The 21,660-nt window shown below is 42.2% G+C and overlaps 1 protein-coding gene across 2 annotated transcripts in view; it reads left to right on the plus strand.

Moving 5' to 3' along the window:
• dpp6a (dipeptidyl-peptidase 6a) overlaps positions 1 to 21,660 on the plus strand; it is a 192,528-nt gene that overhangs the window by 12,876 nt on the left and 157,992 nt on the right. The window contains exon 1 of one of the 2 annotated variants that reach the window (XM_019266977.2): positions 7,890 to 8,321. The exons of the other annotated variant lie outside the window; for it this stretch is intronic. Within the exon in view, the coding sequence (XP_019122522.1) occupies positions 8,271 to 8,321 (51 nt within the window). The 5' untranslated portion in view covers positions 7,890 to 8,270. Of the gene's footprint in view, positions 1 to 7,889; positions 8,322 to 21,660 lie in introns of those variants that run through there. 2 annotated transcript variants of the gene reach the window in all.

A 21,660-nucleotide genomic window follows, 5' to 3' on the forward strand; every position in this document is an offset into this window, starting at 1 on the left:
CCTATCTGCATACCCTCAATAGTGCCACAACTACTCTGTGTCCATGAATGGTCACACTCAGTGCATCTGTTGTATAAGATATTTGCCAATTGGTCATGTTGCTATCTGACGCTGTAGAGGCTTCTATGTCATTTACTGTTATTTCGATGTTGTTTATCTGTTGTGCTGCTCTGTATCTCAAGGAGAGAAGTCAGTGTCACTCACAACCTAAGATTTAACACTGTACCTACAGTGACCTGAAGATATATGTGTAGCCCCACTGTGTAGAATAGAAAACTCCCTCACAACAAACTTTTAAAAGTGGTTGACGGAACTGAAAATTGCCATTTTGGTCACCAGAGGCAGTGTTTTGTTACTAATTAAGAGACTTTACAGAGATGCATCAGCTTAATTTGACAGTTTTTGACAAAAGAATGTTTAAAAGCTTTATTACAGCAACTCAACAGTTTGATTAATCTGACAAAGGATTCTGTGTAAAGTATAAAACACAATTTGCTCATTCCTTTGTGACGTTGATGGGTTAGTTGGACAGTCAAACAACTTCATTCACTTGGCTACTGTCTCTCAAACAGTTGGCTACAACAGCAATATTTAAACGATGCAACAGATATTTGGGGATGTGTGTTTTGGTGTCCCTAAAAGTGGTAGTCACTGAACCAAAGGCCAATAAATGGTTGCCAATACCAGTCTTATAACTGTTATTGTTAAGCACTGCAATAATGATTCCATTTCATATACAGAAAGAAGGAAGAAAAACATTGTATGTTTATGAATATATAGAGAAATCTTCCCATTTTGCTGCGAGAGTTTGGGTGAAGTCCAGTTTTCCCAGTTTGGTGTGGAAGAAGTTTGCATGCCTGACTATCAGCCAGGCCTCATTGCCTAACCTTGCTAGTGCTCGTGTGGCTGAAAAAGGAACAAACACTTCCAACCAGTTCCCAAAACCTTGTAGAAAGTCATCACAGAACAGACTGGAGGCTGTTCCGGCATCAGCTTTAATGTCCAACAACCATGTATGGGTGTGCTGCTTGGGTGTCCAATTAATTTTGGCCCTGTGGTTTAAAGACAAACATGGACTTTAGCTCTCCAGCTTTAAAAAGTCAAGACCAGTCTATCACACCGTATCCATTATCATCAGAGGTGCTGGGAAACTCTGTGGGCCGTATCTCCCTGATGGATAAACATGAGCCACTCAGGCACGTGCAACAACCAACTCCACAAAGTGCCATCAGTCAACCTTAATGGTTGTTAACGTTACTGAGTAACCAGGTCTAATCGTTTTACAGTCTGTTGATAGTAGAGTGGGACATATATGTAAATGTTGATGAAGCTGAGATTCTAACAGGCCGAGAGGGAAGGTGTTTACTATCTGTGCAAAGCGACAAGTGTGGTTTATTTTTTCACATTCCCCCTCACTGTGTGTAATGTACCTACAGGGAGCTAGTGACCTGGAACTGCTGAGAAACCATGAATATGAATCATTTGCTGATACTTTTGGTCAACACTGCAATGAACCGTTTGCTAAACACTGAGAGGCAATCTTCCAATCTTAGCTTAGCAAGCATAACTAGGCACTGCAGGTCAATCGAGCTTTGAAAATTCAAGATATGTTGGAGCGCTGTGCATGAAATAGAGTGATTCTTTTTTAGTTTGAAGCCTCATCACAAAAGCAAACATTAAATCACATGTATATGCTCTAAGGTAAGATCTGATTGTGAGCCTGTCTGGCTATTCAGCTCATTTTCTACAGTACTGAGTCGTGCTTTCAAGGTAAAGAAGCATTTCATTAACTATCTACCTTTGTATGTGGGTTTGGCTTCAACAAAAGTCCTTGTTCATGATGTAGTATTTGCTCACTCTGGGAGCCATTGGGATTCTATTAGAGTGTCTGCTAATGTTAGCAGTTCTGTCCCTTTTTCCAGCAACCCTAACCCAGCATTCGCAGAACAGCCAAACAGAGTTATCTCACACCAGAAGTCTTTCATTTAGGACTAATTAGCTCTCCATGGCGATACTAGCTCTTTTATTTACATGTCTTTTCATGGAGAAGGTGCCATGTTTCTACCTGGGACATGTAGTCTACATTTATCCTCAGTTTTAGCACAATATAATGTTGGTGACCATCAAGAAAAAGTAATCCAGAGGTAGTGTTTTGAACCCCTTGAGGTAGCCAAGCTAAGGTTAGTTGTAGTTGGCTGCAGACGTCATTTTAAAAACAAACGAACAAGCAAATCATTTATCATATTCTCTAAAAGGCATCTACTGACTGCAGTCACGGTTCAGTGGATATTAAATTTCTATCAGATTTTTGTCAAATGAGTTTCTCAAGGTGTCCTTGTCCTTTAGCGGATTCTTTTATTGACCTGGCACAGAGTCGAAAAACTAGTCGAAATAAAGTTTGTACTTTCACTTTAACGCCCGTGTTCACATCCTTTTGAACCACTCAGGTGTGAGCTGTGAAGCCGAAAGCCAGCTGCTGTGCTGCGGGAACTCATCATCCGTCCCTGAGCGGCGCAGAGCAGGTTAAAGTGATGAATCTGATCCAAGTTCCTGACAAACGCCTGCTGTTCAAGGCAACTGTTCCATTAATATTCAGATGTGCTTACTGGCTCCATCATGGGGTGGAGGGAAGCAAAAGTCTCCTTAAGTTCGAAAATAATTACAGTAACTTTTGTCTCATACTGCCAACTACTACCGGGAAGGGACACCGAGGCAGTGCTATGCTTTACAATTTATTTTATGTCAGATTTTATTAGGGTGTCTTAAAGTCAGTGCATTTGCAGGATTTACAGAAATTTGAATTTTAAAAAGACCAGAGTGCTTTTCTCCAGCAGGACTATTAAACAGGGTTCAGCATTTGCATAAAAGCTAAAATAAAAAAAGGCTTAAACTGCTTTTCTATAGGCAAACCCATCATGCACCAGCAAAACACCACATTAGTCCATGATCTTTCTAGCCCTCTATGGTGGCAGTGATGCTGCTAATAGACCCCCTGCATCGACGCTGCGAGATTAATGTACGCTTTACATGCCGCCGCACCATTTTTTCCCTGCTCCTGAATTCATTAGAGATGGTAACGATCTGTCGCTCTGACAGTCCGGGGCGGGGAAGGTCAGCAGAACCCTCTTATCTAGATTATGGAGCTCCCCTCGCAGGCGGAGAAGTGCGGCCGGCATTTTTTGTGAGAGAAATTCACAGGAAGATGTTTGAGATGCAAATCAGCGGACGGTCTGTGTACTGAGATAGTTGCTTCCTGCTGATCGGTAATAGCTACATTTTCAACAGGCGCTCTATTTGCTTAACATTCATTGCTCTTTACCTGTAGCCACGTTCAGACTCAAAAGCACCTTGACCCATGTGTTTACACGTTCGGGATTAATCTGTTATGAGGCAGTACAGCAGCTTCTGCTGTTTTCTTGAAACTATAGAGTTCAGGTGAAGGCTGTGCAGTCGTATTAGGAAAGGATTTAGTGGCAATCCCAGTTTCCGAGAGATTCGATTTAGTTTGACGGTGATGTTGCTTACAGTCGTTTTATTCCTCTTTGAAACGAATCCAGTAGGCTGTCATTAAAACGGCAACAGTGACAACAGTGACAGCAGCGTGGAGGATATCACAGTATCGAGTAATTAAGTTGATAATGAAACCATCGATTTGTCCTGCTAAGGTCTCGGTTGAGTTTATTGTGCTGGATGAGCGCCGTCACCAGAATGAAGCTTGTTCTCTTGGATTCGGTCCACTGGGGATCGAGGCCAATCAATCCTGGATTTGGGCAAATTTTAATCACTTTTGTTTAAAAGGTTTCCTGCCTCGTTAAAGAGTCTTGTTGTGAAACACACCTAGTTCCAAAAGCACCACAGGAAACACTGACAAACATGCTGTGAACACTCTACATGCACAATGATATGAAGAGAAGTCACAAAGACTCTTTTGTGCATAATTCTGATGTTGTAAAGATGTTATTATGGCTCCGTCTATTTGTTGATGTTCAAGTTGATGCGTGCTTCAATAAAACAAGTTCTAGTTCTTTGTGTCCAATCAGAAGCCAGAGTTCTTTATTGCCCCTGATAAATATATGACTATGAACCTGTTGAGCAGCTGCTTCAAATATAAATGATCTATCGTGCAGCATCTCTAACAGATGTTGCCATATCTCTTAATGGCCAGTAGGGGGCAGAAGTAAAATAGTGACTTTATTATCTGTCCTGACCGCCTACATTCCTGTGTTATCTGGTTACTTGTGTTCTGAAGACGGCAACTTATCAATGTACTACACGTAAAGTGACACTTGAATAATCCCTAACATGTGTCATTCAAGAGACAGAGGTCAGTCAAACTGAAGATTTTAAATGTCATCTTCTGTGAACAAGATATTTTGGGGCTATGAGGGCTTTGTGATTTAAACCTCTCAAAGGGTATTCTCCATAGTTAATGCTTACTTTTGATGAAGTACATTTCTGTACAATAATACTTCTTCCAACACCGGTTGTGAAATCCGTAGCATCTTTTACAGCCCCTCTTTGGATCCCATTTAAATAAATCTCTCACTTCTCACCAAGGCTATAACTCCAAAAAAAAGGCAAAGAGGAAAAAATATTTAATGTTCATAACCGGAATGTCACCTTGTGTTACTGAGAGCTGCATGAATAAAAATGGGAAACTTACCTAAACCTAAGCAATCTCTGATGCTTGATAGCGCGGAATGAGATGAGAAATGATTATTGAGAAATGTTTTGGTGTAGAGACTGGAAGTGAAACTGTGGATTAAACTAAGGAACTATCTATAGCCAGTGATAACGTCCCTATAGTACGGTGTAGTTTATGTTCCTCAGCCTTCCTTTTGTCTGGCCAGACATTATAAATGTTTCCTGGGCTGTCTCAGTCAGTCATCTCAGTGTTTATGCCTGCAGCTTGATTCCTACTTTAGGTTTATAGGAGGTTGAAGAAGAGCTGCTTGTTAACCGTTAAATATGTCCACAGTCAAGTTAAAGTAGTTTGTGCCTCATGGGTATTGAAGTGTGGGTGAATAAAAACCCTTAATTCTCATCGTGTCTCTTGTGCCTGTCTTGCTTGGACTTCTCAGCACGATTTATGTCGAATGTCGAGGTTCAGTGCTAACGAAGAAGTCGTGTACCCTGTATGTGGAAAGCTGGGGATGAGGACGTTAGTTGGCTTGCAGGAAACCAGAGTTTGTGTACCTACACTAACAGACGGCATTGGGGTTTTCCAGCAAACACGTCATCACACAACCACGCCCATAGCTCATGCCGTAGCTGATTGGTCCAAAGCACTGGACGAGATCACTGTGGTTGCCATGTGTAGATATTGTCTGGCAACCTGTCTGTTGATGCAGTTGCAGAAAAAAACAAAATTGCATCCAGATCTACTTCATCTTTGTATTTAATGACGGATGTGTTCACTTATCCGCAGCCTTGTTATACGCCGTGACAAGTCAATGATACAGAAAATCCAAGGATTTCGTGTTTTTTCATGCCATGTATGTATCGCAGCTCCTCTGCCAGCCGTTTATCAGGGCTCTCCACACTAGAGTCGGGCAGCAGCTGTCCACACTCCAGCAGATTTTCTCTCCCCAGCAGAGCTCCCATGCAGCTCGCTAGCTTTGGCTGCTGTCAACTGCCTATTTTTTGTGGGAGCTTTATGGCGTAGTAGCTCTTAACCATCCCTGGCCGGCCATTTTCTCTGAGACTCTTAACATCAGGCAGCTGCTGCCTGCTTCTGCGCGGCCAACATTGTTGTTACAGATGTCCTTGGCCGCCGCACCTGTACTTGATGAATTTCAACTCGGCCCAGCGTGCCAAGCAGGGGGGAATAAACAACATGGCGAATTCAATATCGCATGTGTAGTACAGGCCAGCTCACGGGGTCGAGGGGAGTTTATGTGTCATGTTTGATGCACAAACCTTGATTAAACGCGACGTTATCAGCAAAGCACAGCTCTGTTATTTACAGGAGTTGTATGCAGTAAGTTGAAAATGATGTTATGAAGGTTATCCTTTTAAGCCTTTGGCAGAAAACTCCACAGAGTAGTTGTGTAGTGCAGAAAAACATGCCAACATAGTAATGAAGCAACACAGCCAGCTACCTATCTCTGCAACTGCCGTGTTCTCCCTCTGTCAGCAGTCCAGCTGGAGTCGAGGGAGCCCGATGCCCCCATTAGGTTGTTTTGACAGTCTTATCCACAGTAATTAATCCCAGGCACTCCTAAATGAGATTTATGTGAGACGTGCTGTTTGCACTTCCCCAGTTGAGGGAAACCTTCTCTCTGTGAACTGCTGCCGTGAGTTTAGGACCCTCACTTTTTATTATGTAGTACAGTAAACACACACACACACACACACACACACACACACACACACACACAGAGGGAGTCTAAATTCTGAAGATGCACTTTTGGACTGATATTGATTTGTAAAGCTCGAGAGAGAAAGACGTGAGGCAGCCTTCATCTTGAAAGCTGGTGATGCAGAGGGCTCGGTGTTTTTTTTGTTTTTGTTTTGTTTCCAGCTGAAATAATAAATATTAAAAGTAACATTAAAGGTAGATTATTGCACATCTCAACTGTCTCAGCATGTAATGTAATGTAAACTTTCACCTGCTGAGCTAACGAACCTCATGTATTGTTAATTAAAATTCTTTAGCTTGTTTTTTTTTCGATGGACGGTGAAAACATTTTCATTTAGTAACACCTGCTCTTCATGTTTTGAGCGTTTTTTATTCGGGTTCTCGTCTCGACCTTAAACCCATTTCGCAATTTTCTACAAAAACCGAGTTTGGAACATGAAGCGGTGAAGAAAAGCCTGTTCAGGGCTAAAAAGAAACGAGGCTTTACTCAATTAAAGGTGCAATGTTTAACATTTAGGAGGCTCTGTTTACAGAATATGACATAATAAACATATCTATGTTTTCATCAGTGTATAATCAGTCAAAAATAAGAATGATTGTGGCTTTGTTACCTTTTATATCTGCAGACGCTGCAGGTCCTCTTCCCTGGAGTCTGCCATGTTTCTACAGTAGCCCAGAATGGCCAAACTACAACACTAACTTTATTGCATTTTGTTGTTCATTTTGCAACCACCATAGTTTATCCCTCACACATGGAACATAACTACACTACTAGATGCCACTAAATCCCACACACTGAAGTAGATCATTGGTTACAAACCTTGTTTGGTTTGTCTGCGACCCTTTGTAACCAGTTACATCTCGTCTGTGGGTCGTGCAGGTCGAGCGGATGCCCAGATGTGTTGCATCTTAAATGTCCATCGCTGCCATGATGTAAACTGTCACAGTCCACATGTACAATGATTTAAAGGGGAGCTCGAATACATCAAGGGGTGCCCAGAAATGAGCACTTAGTTGCAGCAATGTTGCTTTCTGATAAGTAAGATTCAGTATATAACATTAAAGGAACATAAATATGAACAAATCTTATTTTGGGGGAGCAAAATCAGTTTTTCTTTCCCAACCTGTTGATCCTCCGCGCCGTGACCCCAGGTAAGGAACCAGTCTGATCATGTCTGCAGTGCTCATGAAGTACAGGGAGAAGTTCTGTGGAGATGCACATCATTTAAACAAAGTGAGGAACTGAAGGGAGCGGGGCTCATGATGGAGAATTCTCCAATCATTACCTTTTAAGCTTTTATATTTACTACGCATAAAAGTCCCAATCGTTCATAAGAAAGCTGGGAAGTGATCAGATCCATAGGAGGCGCACACACGTGCAGGTTTTCATCATTATGACCTGAATGCGCAGCTGAGCTGGCGTCACTTCTCCGCAGGTTTAATGTCCATCATCAGTTTACGCGCCATGCGTCCATCACGTGTTTTGAAATGATCCCTGCGGACACAGACAGGCTGTCAGTTCTGCACCGGAGGAGGATTTTAGCAGAAATCCATCTGCGCATCTCTCTAACGCGGTTCATAAACCCCTCAAACTTCTCCTCCTCCTCCTCACTTTAATTATTCCTGCCCGTGTGTGATTGACTGTTTTGTACGCAGAGGAAGGAGACGTCGGCCAATATATTTCGATGAGAGCCCACGTTGTTTTCCCTTCTTTTCTTTTCTCTTTTTTTCTAAATCAATCCGTTAGGTTGTAAGCCCACCCACTTATGAACCGGCTCACTACCTAAGGGGTCTGGCTGGGAACTGGCGGGGGGACGGAGAGCTGACAGAAAAGCTGTCCAACAACAACAAAAAAAGAAAAGTCTACAAATTGAAGCGGATCGGAGCCGCGGAGGGAGGAAAGAGAAAAATGAAGGAGAAGAGTCTGATTGAGACTGCAAAGATGCAGGGCAACGTCATGGTAAGGTGGCTTTTTACCGTAACACATCGCATGACGCCGATGAAATCTTCATTAAGATCATCTTTTGAGGAAGTAACCCGTTTCCGTAATCCAACACGCGCTTTTGCGCACGAACCGATGCGCTGCAAAACGAAACGTTTCCGTTCGGTTCTGTTTGGATCCGAACCCGCTGAGCTGATTTCCGATAGTTCACGCCCTTTTTTTTTCTCATTTTCACGTGTCACGTTCCTCTCCTCTGTTTGAGACCTGAGCAGGACGCGGATCACAGTCAAAGGAGTTGGAAAGTTTGGTGCCGATCATCGTTCAGAGTTTTGCTGTTCTCTACCTTTGTTTCCTTGTGAAGCTTCTGAGGGCAGAGGTAACCTTTTGCCTAAGGAGGATCCCATTAATATTTTACTGCATCTAAAGCTGCGAGGGTGCAGGATATATTACCCTGGCTGTCCTTATGCTGGGGGCTGCAGACAGCTATATTGGATGTGTGTAGCAAATGTCCTGTGGGACTCTTTTCAGATATTAAAGTCCAGTGGGATGATTTTGGTTCTTTCATTTTTTATTTGGGGGATATTAAACCTCATGATTTCATCCCCTCAGAGTGAATCAGTGATTCTTTTTTTTTTTCTGATCAGAACCAACTTTGTTTCCGGGCAGCTTAGTCTTCGATTTGCCCCACGATTGCTTTATTTATAGCTGAATAAGCCGCGCTCCGCACAACGGCGCTCCGAACACTCCAGGCCATCTTGGAGGATGTGGGACACAGCTGTGTGGAGTCGGGCCTTTTCTAAATGGTACCTCCACCAAAAGACTCTCCTTTAAGTCCCTGTGGCCTTATTTTCACGTGGAGACGTGCGTCGTGTGTTTATCCCTGCGTAATGAAAAGTCAACACGGGTGTTTATCAGTGGGATTTTGGTCAATTTCCAAATCAGAGACAGAGACGTGAAGTGAATATTTTCATTGCACTTTGGCAGCAGTCGTATTTACGTTGGACAAAAGTTTGTTTTATGTGGAGAAAGACGACGTGATATTCATCAGAAAGAAAGGACATCGAGGTGTTGGAAGCACTCAGGCTCTTGGAAGTTCTTTCAGGGTTGACAAAGGCGAGTGCAGCCAACGGATTATTTTCCCCTTTTTAAACCAAATATTTAGACATTTTGGAGAAAAAGCTTCTTCTCTTTCTTTCTGGGAGTAAAATAAGAAAAGAAAAGTATTGATCACTGCTTCATAGCCCGAGGTAATGGCCTTGAATATATTGTTTTGTCCACAGCCCAAAGGTTCCTCTTTTGGATGACTAAAGAAAGCAGAAAATATTCACATTTCAGAAGCTCTGTCTGTTACATGTGGACCTAAAGCCGGGTGCTATTAGCCCAGCTTATCTTTGTACAAAGACCTCATATCTTTAGTTGAAACACCAAAGTGTAAAAAAGGTTCCTTTAGGTTGTGGACGAGATGTATAGACAATCCCAATGATTGATCGCCAACACATAAATGTGAACTCGGCACCGTTTTTCTAGTTTGTGTTCGAGCAGGACCTCACACATTCAGTTTTTCATCAATGCCATGACACACTTTCCAAGATATCCAGTTTGATATCACACCTCGTTGGCGCTGATCACTCCTAATCCTGCTATTCATGCCAGACTTTCATGATTACAACACAATAGCAGCATTTAGCAAAATACAGGATATCAGGATGGGAACTGTCCACCGCTGTCATCATCCGTCTTTGAGCACACTATTGATGGAAAAACTGAAACCAGACTCATTTGAGTTACACCTCAGTTAGACCTTGACTTCTACTGAAAATGGTGGAAAGCAGTAAGCATGCATTTGCTGAAACAGACGTCCACAATGCTTCTATGTCTGAGAGGAGTGTGCTTTGTTGATCCACGTTGGCCTCGTCAGTGGGATCTACAGGACCTGAACCAGGCCTCACTGTCGCTCACTCACACACACACACACACACACACTATCCTGCCTTTCATTTTGTGCCTGTGGATGTTGATGTATTCATAAATTCACTTTGATTTATTGACTCAATCAGCTGTAACATTACTCCAGATCGAGGGCGGAATTTAGCAGATAACATCGAGAACGCATGACGGCAAAGCGGATGATGTGTTTTGGCTTCGGCAGGAACGCTTTATTGCACCAAGTGATTGCTTCCTGCGCAATAAGCCAGTACTCGTGGGACGGAGACTTACTGTCGTGTCTCGGCGGGAAGTCCTCTCAATAACAGGGAGAATTCGGCACAGCTTGATTCCTGACTACCAAACATGGCGGTTGGACATTGTTGTTGTTGCCCGTTGGGGATTCTGTCTGCAGCTGAAACGGGTAGAGATTGAGAATGGGTGACAAAACACCCCCAAGGTGTTGTCCCTGCACAGGAAATTGCGGCTAACCAACTCTGCATTCAGATGCCTAAAGGCGGGGGTAATGACAGCAAAGATGTTACCATAGGATCCACACGCTATTATGTCACTTGCAATACGGTGCGGGGAGACCTGTATGCTTGATGTATGAGATTCTGGCATGAGTGTGAGACCATCAGGAAAAGGCTCAGCTCTGGTTTGTATCTAATTGTTCTCCAACATGGCAAACATCCCACTTCAAGGGCACAGACTGGCGGTGCTGTCGAACAACTAATGATTTGTTTCTCTGGCCTGCAAAGAAAAGTATCCCTCAGTCCATAGTATTTTAACTAGAAAAGGCTCCTGTTGTTATGGTTATTATATTCTAAGGCTGCTTTCGAATTGTCGGTTTGAGGAAACATTGGCAGATCTCCAGCGAGCGCTTCCGTTGTCTCATTAACTCCAAAGTCTGTGCGGCTGCATGATCCGAACATTCAGTTTAACTCGACTCCAGAAGTATTATAAGGTCACTATCTGGGTTTTTTGATAAAAGACTGAAATCCGATCAGATACTGTACAGTACGTTATCCTGGGACAACTATACGACTGTATGATTCCTGACGGTGTAGCTTAGTCGGAGGGTGTCTAGTTCAAGTCCAGTATGGAACATGGACCGGTAGCTGCCAGTTTACCAATGCTGCGGTGCCCTTGAGCAAGGTACCGAACACAGTTGCATGTGTATAAGTCCTTTGTGTGTGTGTGTGTGGTTGTATTTCTGGCCTATATATGAAAAAACATAAGTGATCCCATTGAGGGATCAATAAATTTCATCTTCTTTTTCAGTCATATTCGGATCAGAGCCTGAACGCTATTGGATTTTTGAGGAGTGATATTTTAAAATCAGATTTTCTTTCTTTCTTTTTTTTTTTTTACAGTTTCTCTGCTGGACAAAAAAGTGACACTTTCTGAATGACCTCAAACCCACTTTGCCATCGACACAGGTGGAAGAAGCTGCTGTCGGCTGATCTATCGAACGTTAATTGGCCTTAGTACTGTATTGTTGTGTTGTGTACGTGTAGTCAGTATCATTAATACGAATATTGTTTCAACGTCCACGGGGCTGGATGTAATTTTTCAGTATCGGCTTTAATTTATTACTTGAGGTTTGGTATCGACACGTTATTAATTTTTCACCACCTTAGTGCTGCGGCTCAGGGAGGCTGATTTTAAAAGGTTGAAAGATGATTAAAAGTCTAGAAACCCGGTAGAAAAAAAAGAAGTTTATTTCAGACTTTCCTTTTCAGATTATTTCAACTAAATTGCTGAACAATGAAAATAATAGTTTTGGTTTGAAAATCATCAGAAACTGTTAAATTCAGTGATGAGAAGCGTTAAGCAGATATTACTTTGCTTTAAGCCAACATGACTGAGTCGAAAACTTTTGTTATATAACAAATGATGCAAAATCCTCTCATGCAAGAGTTAAATAAAGAACTAAGAGAAATGAAAAATAGTCTAAAGTTACAAAAATGTTCTTTTAAATGAAGCCAGAGAATCTGCCAAAGCATTGTTTTACCCACTCTTGACACTTTTTGCTTTTTAGCACTCTTTGCTATAGAAACAGGTCATACGCTGCATTGTTTTGCAGTTAAACATGAGTCTGTATATAAATATATAACCCAATATCACCCATCAGATCCATGTTGAAGGTGGCGCACATGTAAAATAAACACCTTAAATGTTGATTTAATCACAGTTTGCTTGAATCTTTAATTGGGATAGCCTAAAGCCTCATTCACACCGTGGAACGGCTGCTCATACTATCGCATATGATTCCATATTGACCTGATAATATTGAATTATTGCCCAGCTATGTGGGAAACACTCACTAAAGAGATGGCTAAAAACCACAGCCGAAGCTATAAGATGTCCATGTTTTAAAGTTTAGTAGTATTTCACCAGACAACAGCAATAAGCTCGGTGTACAAACTGTCACCTCTGTTGAAGATCAGCCTAATTTGCTGCCCGTTATGTTTTCCCCAGAGCGCAGACTGGAAGCAGATGTGCTCCTGTTTACATCCCCAAAGAATGCTCCTGTTTCTGCCCCTCAAACAGCTGTTCGCCGCTGATGAGTACATTTTCATGGAGGACCACCCTGCATGATTTGGTGCCCCACTACACACTTAATGCCTTTTTCAATACAAACCTAACGGCTGCGGGGCCAACTTGTAGGTGTTATGTCAATAGCTTCACTTCACTTGTTTTCATGCCCGTCCATTTTCAAACCACGTGAAGAAGAAGTGAAATCACAGCGCTGTTTGTCCACCTCCACATGCATGCTGCTTTATTGATTGCTGTGCGATGCCTGCTGCACCCTGCGCCATGATTTTCCAGACATCTGGTATCCGTGCACCTGTTACCCACTGCCTTGTAGTGAGTGAGTGAGTGAGTGAGTGAGTCAGCATTACCGCCGTGGCTCTTTTGACATTGTTGTTGCTGCATTCGGAGGCTTTCAGAGAAAACAAACAGGAGCTAAAATAAGCTGTTAGACATTCTTTACTGCACCGTGATGGAAAGAAAAGCTTCACAGGCCTCGATCAAATAATCTGTTGACCACTTTGATTAATTAGTGGATTAATAAATCACATTTACAGTCATATGAGAAGATATTTAGGGAAATAACTCCATTTAAAATGCTGAAACTGGCAAATATTTTGTGAATTTGCTTCATAAATTACCTAAAATATTATCCATCAATCAATAACCTGAATGTTTGTCAATGGTCATTTTCAGCAGATCATCTGTGATCAACTGTTTTTCCAGCACCATCTGTGTACGGAGTGTTTTATTCTTTTATAATCCATAAAATAAAAGAACATTTTAAAGAAGTCTGATTACACAGGCCGAGATGAGCCCTCCAACTTGCACTCTTATTTTGAAATCCGTCCCTGATAGGTGGTCTATGGGATGTTTATGCACTCGATCGGCTCAGCTTTCTGCTAAATCAGAAATGTGGGAGGCTTAGGGACTTGATTTATAGTGACCTTTATGAGGGCCACAGTTTTTCAGCGGTGCCAGCTCACAACAGCAGCATTTCATTAGGCACACTGGAATCCATCACGCTGGGTGTTTCCCCCCCTTGGGCTACGTTTTGTTTGTCGAGCAATCAAGCGAGGCATGGCAGATGGCTCAAGTTATCAACTTTTGCAGCATACGAGCTGGAATCTCATAACAAGGGTTGTTAGACGGATTTAATTTAGTCTCATGCGAAGTCATCTCGGCTCCTGGAAAAAGTAGTTTTTGTTTTTAATTGTTCTCCTGTTTGTCCTTATGTTTGCGAGCTAGAGAGAAAAACACAAAATGAATGTAATTGGGTGCTGATGGAGCCTCTGATCAGTATACCAGTAATTTAAGGATCAGTAACACTCACTGTCTCAAAGACACTGTGACCTGAGATTTAGTTATGCTATATTGTCACACTTGTGTTTGATATTGGCTCAAATCATCTTAAACCTTTCTAATTTCATATTTTTTAAAGTGTGATTTTATTTTAGGGAAATGTGCTGAAACAGCATCTGTCCAATAAGTATGGACTTCAACCAGCAGCTGGTTAACTTAGTTCATAACAGGACTGTAAACAGAAACCAGTCAGCGTCGATTCTCTTATCGATTCTCATTTGGGGAAAAAAAGGAGAACAAACAGTTTGATCAGCATCAACTTTGTTTAGTTAGAAGTATCACGACCTTACAAAACCAACAGTGTGTTACTTACTAGAGTTACCTTCCGTAGTAACCGCAGAGCCTGCTGCTAGGTTGAGATTCATCTCCAGTCTGAAGCGTGTCAAAAACACGACATTCATTTAAAAAATATTGCACGTTGTGTTCGCAAATGTTTCTGCATGTTCGTCGTGTTCCCTCCCGACGCTGTTATCTCCACTTTGCAATGATTGCAAGTCGCCCTGTTGCCGTCTGTTTTTGGTAAAATGCAGCCAAACTTTGGAGCGTTTGAACCGAGTGGGTGCCATTGTTTACTACTGATTGCACTGCATGTGCCAAACTTGCGTAAGTTACGTGGCGTAATTAGTCGTGCTTGCTGGAATCGAGAAGAGAATCGTTGGATAAACTGTCAAACGATTTCATGGAATTGAAACACATGGAACCGGTTTTCGATTCCCATCCCTACATGTGGGTGGTATCAATCTTCTCAGCTAACTCTTGGTAAGAAAGCCAATAAGCTCATCTCCCAACACGTTTCTATAGTTACTCCTTGTTGTGTATTTGCCACATAATGCCACTTTTATTGTTTCTTTAGTTCTCTTTAACTCCCAGTGATATTTCTATGGATGTTTTCGGCGTCAGTATCCGTATCAGTCAGTATTATCTTGGCATGAGAAAGCAGCCATTCAAAGACTCAAAGAAATAACTGGCAATCAAACCCAAACTGGTAGAATCCCAGTATGCCCGCACTTATTTTTCTTTATTGTTGCTCCATTCATCTTATCTTACCACAGAGATAATTTAATTTTTAAACCTGTTACGGCGGCTTCACGCTGTGTGCTGCGTCTTGTTTTTACTGCCTCATGCATGGAAGTGTCCCACATTAAAATCCTTGATGATGTTCAGAAGTTTTTATTTTTATTTCTTGCATACAGTATCTGCCTGTCTCTGTCTGTTGCACCCTCTCCTCGGCTCCGGGCAATCAATCACCACTTAGCCAGGCTACACCATGCTGAGTGCTCCAGCGAAATAATGAGTGTACAGTAGCTGAATATTTCATATTCCAGCCCGCCCCATCCATCCCTACATTGTTTGCATCTTGAGATCGAGGACCCGTGCTAGTTAAGTCGTCTTTTATGAGGAGACGCAGTAATTGGGCTCATTGAAGTAGTCGTGTTGATTTCTTTCTTCCCTGTTTTTATGTGTAGCTGTTCATCATAGTGAAACAGTGCGCTCAGTGAACAGTGTGCGGTATAAAACTGAGTACTGGACGCTTTTCATGAAGTACACTGATGAGGTGAATCTATTATTGAGCCTGTTTACATGTGACATTAACATGTGTCTTGGATGATCCAAACACTAGTGGACAGCTTCTTAAGTATGGCAGTTCACATCTGGCACTGAATGCATCTCCTCGTGCGTCTTCAGTGACCACCTGCAATCAGATCTGAAGAGTATTTAAACACCTGCTAGAGCTGCTAAATGTTGGCAGGTAGATCCAACGATGGATCGTTTTTCTTAAGATGAAGGTAATTACAAGTAGACTGTCCAATTAGATGATTAACATCCCGTTTGTACACCTGATCGGACTCATGCACCATTAGCTGGGTTTTTTATTTGCCTTTCAAACTACCTAAGAGATATTACTGTGACTTTAATATTTGTTGTTATTTGACATTACTTGCAGTGATAGGACAAGGTTGGTAAATGTGAGGCTATAGCCAGCAGACGGTTAGTTTAGATTCATCCAAAGACTGAACTCGTTTATCGCGGGGGATACGTTCTAAAAAAAAAGTTTTACAATTATTATACATGTTTTAAGGCCGTAAACCCCCTAACCACACACTATTATACACTTTTCTCAGACAGGCATTAACATTTTCTCACATTTCTCTTATTTAAACACTCTCAAAGTTCAAACATTCGCAGATTTAACAAAAATAAGAATAATACTGTATTAGTAAATGAAACCAAAGATCAAAACCTGTTTTCAAGCCAAAACATTTTTAACAAATTTAATTTTAATGATCAATCTACGAGGTTCGACACATAAGAAATTATTAACAGTAACTCTGTACAGTACGCTGTAAAAAAAAGCATGCAAAATTACACTAAAAAAATCTGCGAAAAGTGAACTGCGCTATAGTGAGGGACAACTGTATAAGAAAGTTACATTTGGACAGAGCAAGGCTTTCAGTGTCTATGTTAAGCTGAGCTAATTATCTACTGTCTGAAGCTTCAGATTTAACAGACAGACGTGACTGACGGGAAAGTCGTTCGTTATTCAGGCACATGAGGAAAAAGTTGAAATTCCTTATTACCTTATGACCTTATTACTTGTTTTTTTTACTTGTTACAGTTCATTCAGAGGGGAAATATGAACGTCTGCTTCAGTTTGTTTTTTTTCCACTGTAGGTCATGGTTTTCAGAAACCTCTCTGCGATTTGAGATGACTCGGCGTTCTTGGATGGAGGAATGAAGCTCGATGGGCGTAGTTCCATTTAAAAAAAGCTGCGTCCACTGAAATGTATCTACAGTTTAAAAAAATGAGTTTACATTCCCTCTATGTCAGAAAAATGGAGAAATGTTTGTCACATTAGAATCGCTGCTGCTGTCGCTGTGTGATTGATCGAGCGCTCTGACATACTTGTCTATAAGTTCAGCTGCATCACTAAATAACCTTGACAAAACAATGAAGGTGAAGAAACGTTCGGTGTGATGGATTACACGTCTCGAGTAAAAAAACACTGAAATGAACGGAAACTGCCCGCGAGGAAGGAAATGAATCTGAAAGCGCGCGTTATACTTTGGTATCAGCGATAATTGTAAATGCAATCCGTAGTTAATGGGGTAAAACATCCATCTCCATCAGCGGGGGTTCCTTTAAGGCTTGAACACAGTTCATGCAAAAAGGTGCTGCGTCTGAAAATCTGCATGATTTGTTTTAATATGTCGAGTTTTCAGGCTGTGTGGTGAGGTTTGTTGTTGTTCCGACAGAGGTCTGGACGAGCAGACGTCACATGATGAATGGACGTCGTTGCAATTAGAGGCTAAATTGTCGGTCTGCTGTGCATGTGGTGGAGTAGTGGATCTGCGCGTACAGTAAATACAGCACGATTCTATGAAATATTATTAATAGAGGTCTGTTTTTATTCCTGTTGTTATCTCAACCGCCGTGAAGCAACGAGATGAAGACCTTTCTTCTCCTTCCACCGCAGAGGAACTCTGTGTTTGTGTGCGGCATTAACGATGATTTCCCTCCGTAACACTCGTCAGGACTCTGACATGATGAGCTGGTTTCCACCACTTACTCATGGCACTGAGTGTAATTGCATCTCACAGGCAGAGCATGTGCACCGAATGGCGACTCAGTTTGTCTGAAATCTACACTACACCACACGTCACTACGGTGTTTACCGTCTCGTGCACGCAGGTAAAGATGTTTTAAGAAGTTTCCACATACGGATAAGCGTGAGAGGTGCTGAAAGGTTGTGCTTTTCTTTTTTCCTAATGCGCCTGTGGAACAAGGTAAACACGAGTGATGGAGAGAGGCAAGACGGACTGACAGACAGAGGGACAGATGGAGAAAGGAAGGAGGTGGAGGAAGGGGACAAAAGCACACTGCCAACTTTTTGACTTTCAAATTGGACCACACAGTCCCAACATGATGAGGGAGTTTGGAAACCCATTAAAAACTAAGCTGTGGAAAACAATCGGGCTCCAAATTTCTGCCAAGCTTAGCCGCATTCTGTGAGACTGGGCAAATAAAGATCTTCTCCTCCACTTGGACTCTGACTAGAATACAACAGCAGCTGAAGGTAGGAGAATTAGCAGTGAGGGCACAGACGGAACCGAGTGGAGATGAAAAATCGTCCTGTCACGAATTTGCACATGGAAATCTTCCAGCTCGGTATCCGTTTGACATTAACCTTCAGTTTGACATTCAGGTTTTGCTCCAAACTGCTCTCTTTCATTCGGAGCTTCCGCTGACAATCATTTAAATTATTGTTACAATGTGTCACAATTAAATCTCAAAAATGTCAGAAACAGTGAAACAGAAATGGTAAACACCACCTCATATGTCTTGTCCTGTTAAACCACCAGCCCCGAAACCCAAACACATTAAGTTTTCATTGAAATAAAACCAGAGGAAAAGCAGCAAATGTTCGTCATTTTACTTGAACTCAAATTACCAACCGATTACTGATTGCTCATCGCATAGCTCCAGTTTCATTTTGTGCATCAGTGGATGTTACATTTATTTTCATATTTTCATTTCCCCGCACTCTAAAATGAGCCACGGCATCTTTTTTTCTTTTTCTTTTTTTAATCATGAAACTGCAAAACGAGAAGCTTCCATCTTCTCGAGAATCTTCGGCTCTTTTAACTTTTAAATTTACGACGATGAGATAACCCGCGTGGAAAAGAACACGCTGGATGTAACACAGCACATTTTTAAAACACTAACTGGGCATCTAGCAGTCTGCAAAGAGCCGAAGCTTTGCACTGAGACGGAGCTTGTGTTATGTGCTCTCCTGCTGCAGGGACTGTCTGTTGTTGGAAGCTTTATGATCAGCCTATAGCGCCATTTTCTCTCTGCAGTTTTGCCATAAGGCAATCCATGATTAATCTGTGCCATTTGATTCCTGGAAGAGGAAGTTGGAGGGAACTGCCGGCTAGAATTCTGGGTAATGATGTACAACTCGGCTTCTCGGCTCGTCTTCTCCAGCCTCCGTGCAGCAGCAGCAGCAGCGGGGGGGTGGAGGGCTGTGTGCTTGGCCGTACGCTGGGAATTCAATTAGCCTTTTTTTCCTACTCCACTCTCAGAGTCTTGTCCATCTCGTAAGTAAGCAGCTTCTGTTACAGCCGTGACATCAGGCAGATGCCTGGCCTCCCTTGTTCTTGCACTGTTGTTGTACTCAGTACTTGTCGTGGGCCAGAGGTGCCATAGGCAGTTCCCCGGTTAGAGCGGCTGTCTAATGAGATCATTAAAGCTAGCCAGACAGAAAATGAAAAAGCACCTGTTGTAAAGGGGGATGTTGTGTATTCCCTGAACATTCCAGGAATATTACCTCGCACTGCTAAATTAACTTTTGTGCATCCACGTCTTGTGCGGCTGATATATTATTAATTATAATATGGATGTTAGGGATTCATTTGAATTAATTGGAGGCCTCTTGAATGCCTCACGGACTGTCGGTTTCTCCACTCGTTCGATGTAACACTAAGGGCACAATCACGCCATGCATATTTTGAAGCAGTTTTTTTTTTTGTCCGCCCTTTGGAGACTTTCAGTTTGATTTCTGCAGACAATGGAAACACAAAGCTGAATGTTTGAGCTGTGATGTGGTTCATCAAGAAGGAGGGAGGGGGATGTAATACCAAAACAACAACAACAACAACAATAATAATATAATGAGAGGTTTGATGGGTATGAGCAGACAGTTTATCCAGTAGTTACAAACGCCGGAGTACCCAAACGAAGCGAGGGCGAGAGCACGGAGGTGAAATGATACATTTCTTTCAAGATTTATGACGACTCCCCCCCTGCTGCCAGAGTCAGTAACCTCGCAGGGTTGAGGCTGAGGTTATCAAAACTCCGGTACATAAAACTGCTACAGCCGGTGTAAGTTTGCTTCGCCGTACGTCTCGCCTGCTTGATTTACCGTGTTTCAGAAAGCCGTGCAATAAATGAGAATAAAAAAAGGTGGACAGTGAAAGTGTGAGATGATTTAACGCCGAATGTTTTAACTGATGAAATCTGGTAATAAAGGACCAGGAATCGATACCTCTTTAGCCGCGTTTCTCATACGATATGAGCGAGTGATATACAGGAGTTCAGGAGTTTATTGCACGGTGCTGCACACCCACCTACCAGTGTGTGTACTGTATATTACACACTAATCCAGACACACTGCGCTGTAGTGTGTCATGCAGGCCACTCGGTGAAGCTGAATTAATGGATTACAGTAGCATCCCAGGTTCTTTTGCGAGTCCCTACTGTTGGGGCAGATGCTCGCTGGCAGGTATCCACACCCAGCATTACGGTACGGGCCTGGTGTGTCCTCACACAGACCGGGCTGCATTACGGCTGTGCAGAATCAACATTTCTATACTCATGTCAAGAAATGTCATGTCATTCATGGGTGACCAGTGGGTTCTTATTTCTTCTTCGAATGATGCAGGCGAAGGGCGTTCCTCAATCGACTCGACCCGCTGAGGAGCTTCGCGATGGAAAACCGTCACTTTGGGGAAAAATAAAAGCTGCTTGACTTTATCCAACACGGCCTCTCAGGTTGCTTGAGTGCACCAAACGTCACACTTCTTTAGAAGTTCTTGCAGCTTCATTTCCTTAAATTGGTGCTAATGCATGTTGAGGAGTTTCCCGTTTGAGAAAGTTTTTTGAACAGGTTTATCTAAAATTAGATCGCAGTATGTCGTGCTGACTTTCAGCTGACTGCAGAGAAGGAGAGAGGCTCTTTTGGCTTGTATTTTAAAGCTGCGTTAATAGATTTTTTTTTTTTGACCACTTGGGAGCAGCATAACAAGCTCACACAATATTACCTTAGAAAATCGTTGTGGTTAATGCATATTTACAACTGTACATCCAATAATCACCGCTTTGGTCCAGCTCAGCTTCTGTAGCTGCTAAAAGCTTCATAGCTTGCAAGCATCTAATGTTTAATGCTGGGGAAGTACCATAGAATTAAAATTACCATAAAATTGCTGCAATAAAATCAAAACAACTGGCTGAAAGATGTTAAAAAAGGTATTTTGTATTATAGTATTGGCTTAAATTTTGTATGTATGCTTTAAATCCAACTGAACACCAACTTAAAGGTGCCCAGTGTTGTAGACGTACTCCAGGGTGTGGTCAGTCCATGGTGACATCACAGCTGGGCGTGGTTAACACTTCTGACCACACCCCTCACATCGGGAACTGCTCCTCAGCCTGCTGTGAAATGATTCTTTAAAGAAATTGCTCCATTTTGATATCGATGTCAAGTCTCCAGCTCTGGTCTAGATTTACTGGGGTAAAAAAGAAAAAAAGGTCTCTGTGACTTGAGTTTGTGTCCCTGTCCGTCTTGTCTTGTGATTATAAACTAAAGCTGGCCACAGCGGCGTTTATGTCAGTACGTATTGATTGTAAGGGAAATACCTGGAGTCTGACATGGCCAATTTGTCATGAACCGTAGAGGCGCACACCCAATGCCGCTTTACAGGTCCAATTCATCACAGCGTATTGACTCGCCTCACTTTCTTCCAGGCCATCAAT

The sequence above is a fragment of the Larimichthys crocea genome, chromosome XXIII (assembly GCF_000972845.2).
Source record: "Larimichthys crocea isolate SSNF chromosome XXIII, L_crocea_2.0, whole genome shotgun sequence".
In the NCBI taxonomy this organism is placed as follows: Eukaryota; Metazoa; Chordata; class Actinopteri; family Sciaenidae; genus Larimichthys; species Larimichthys crocea.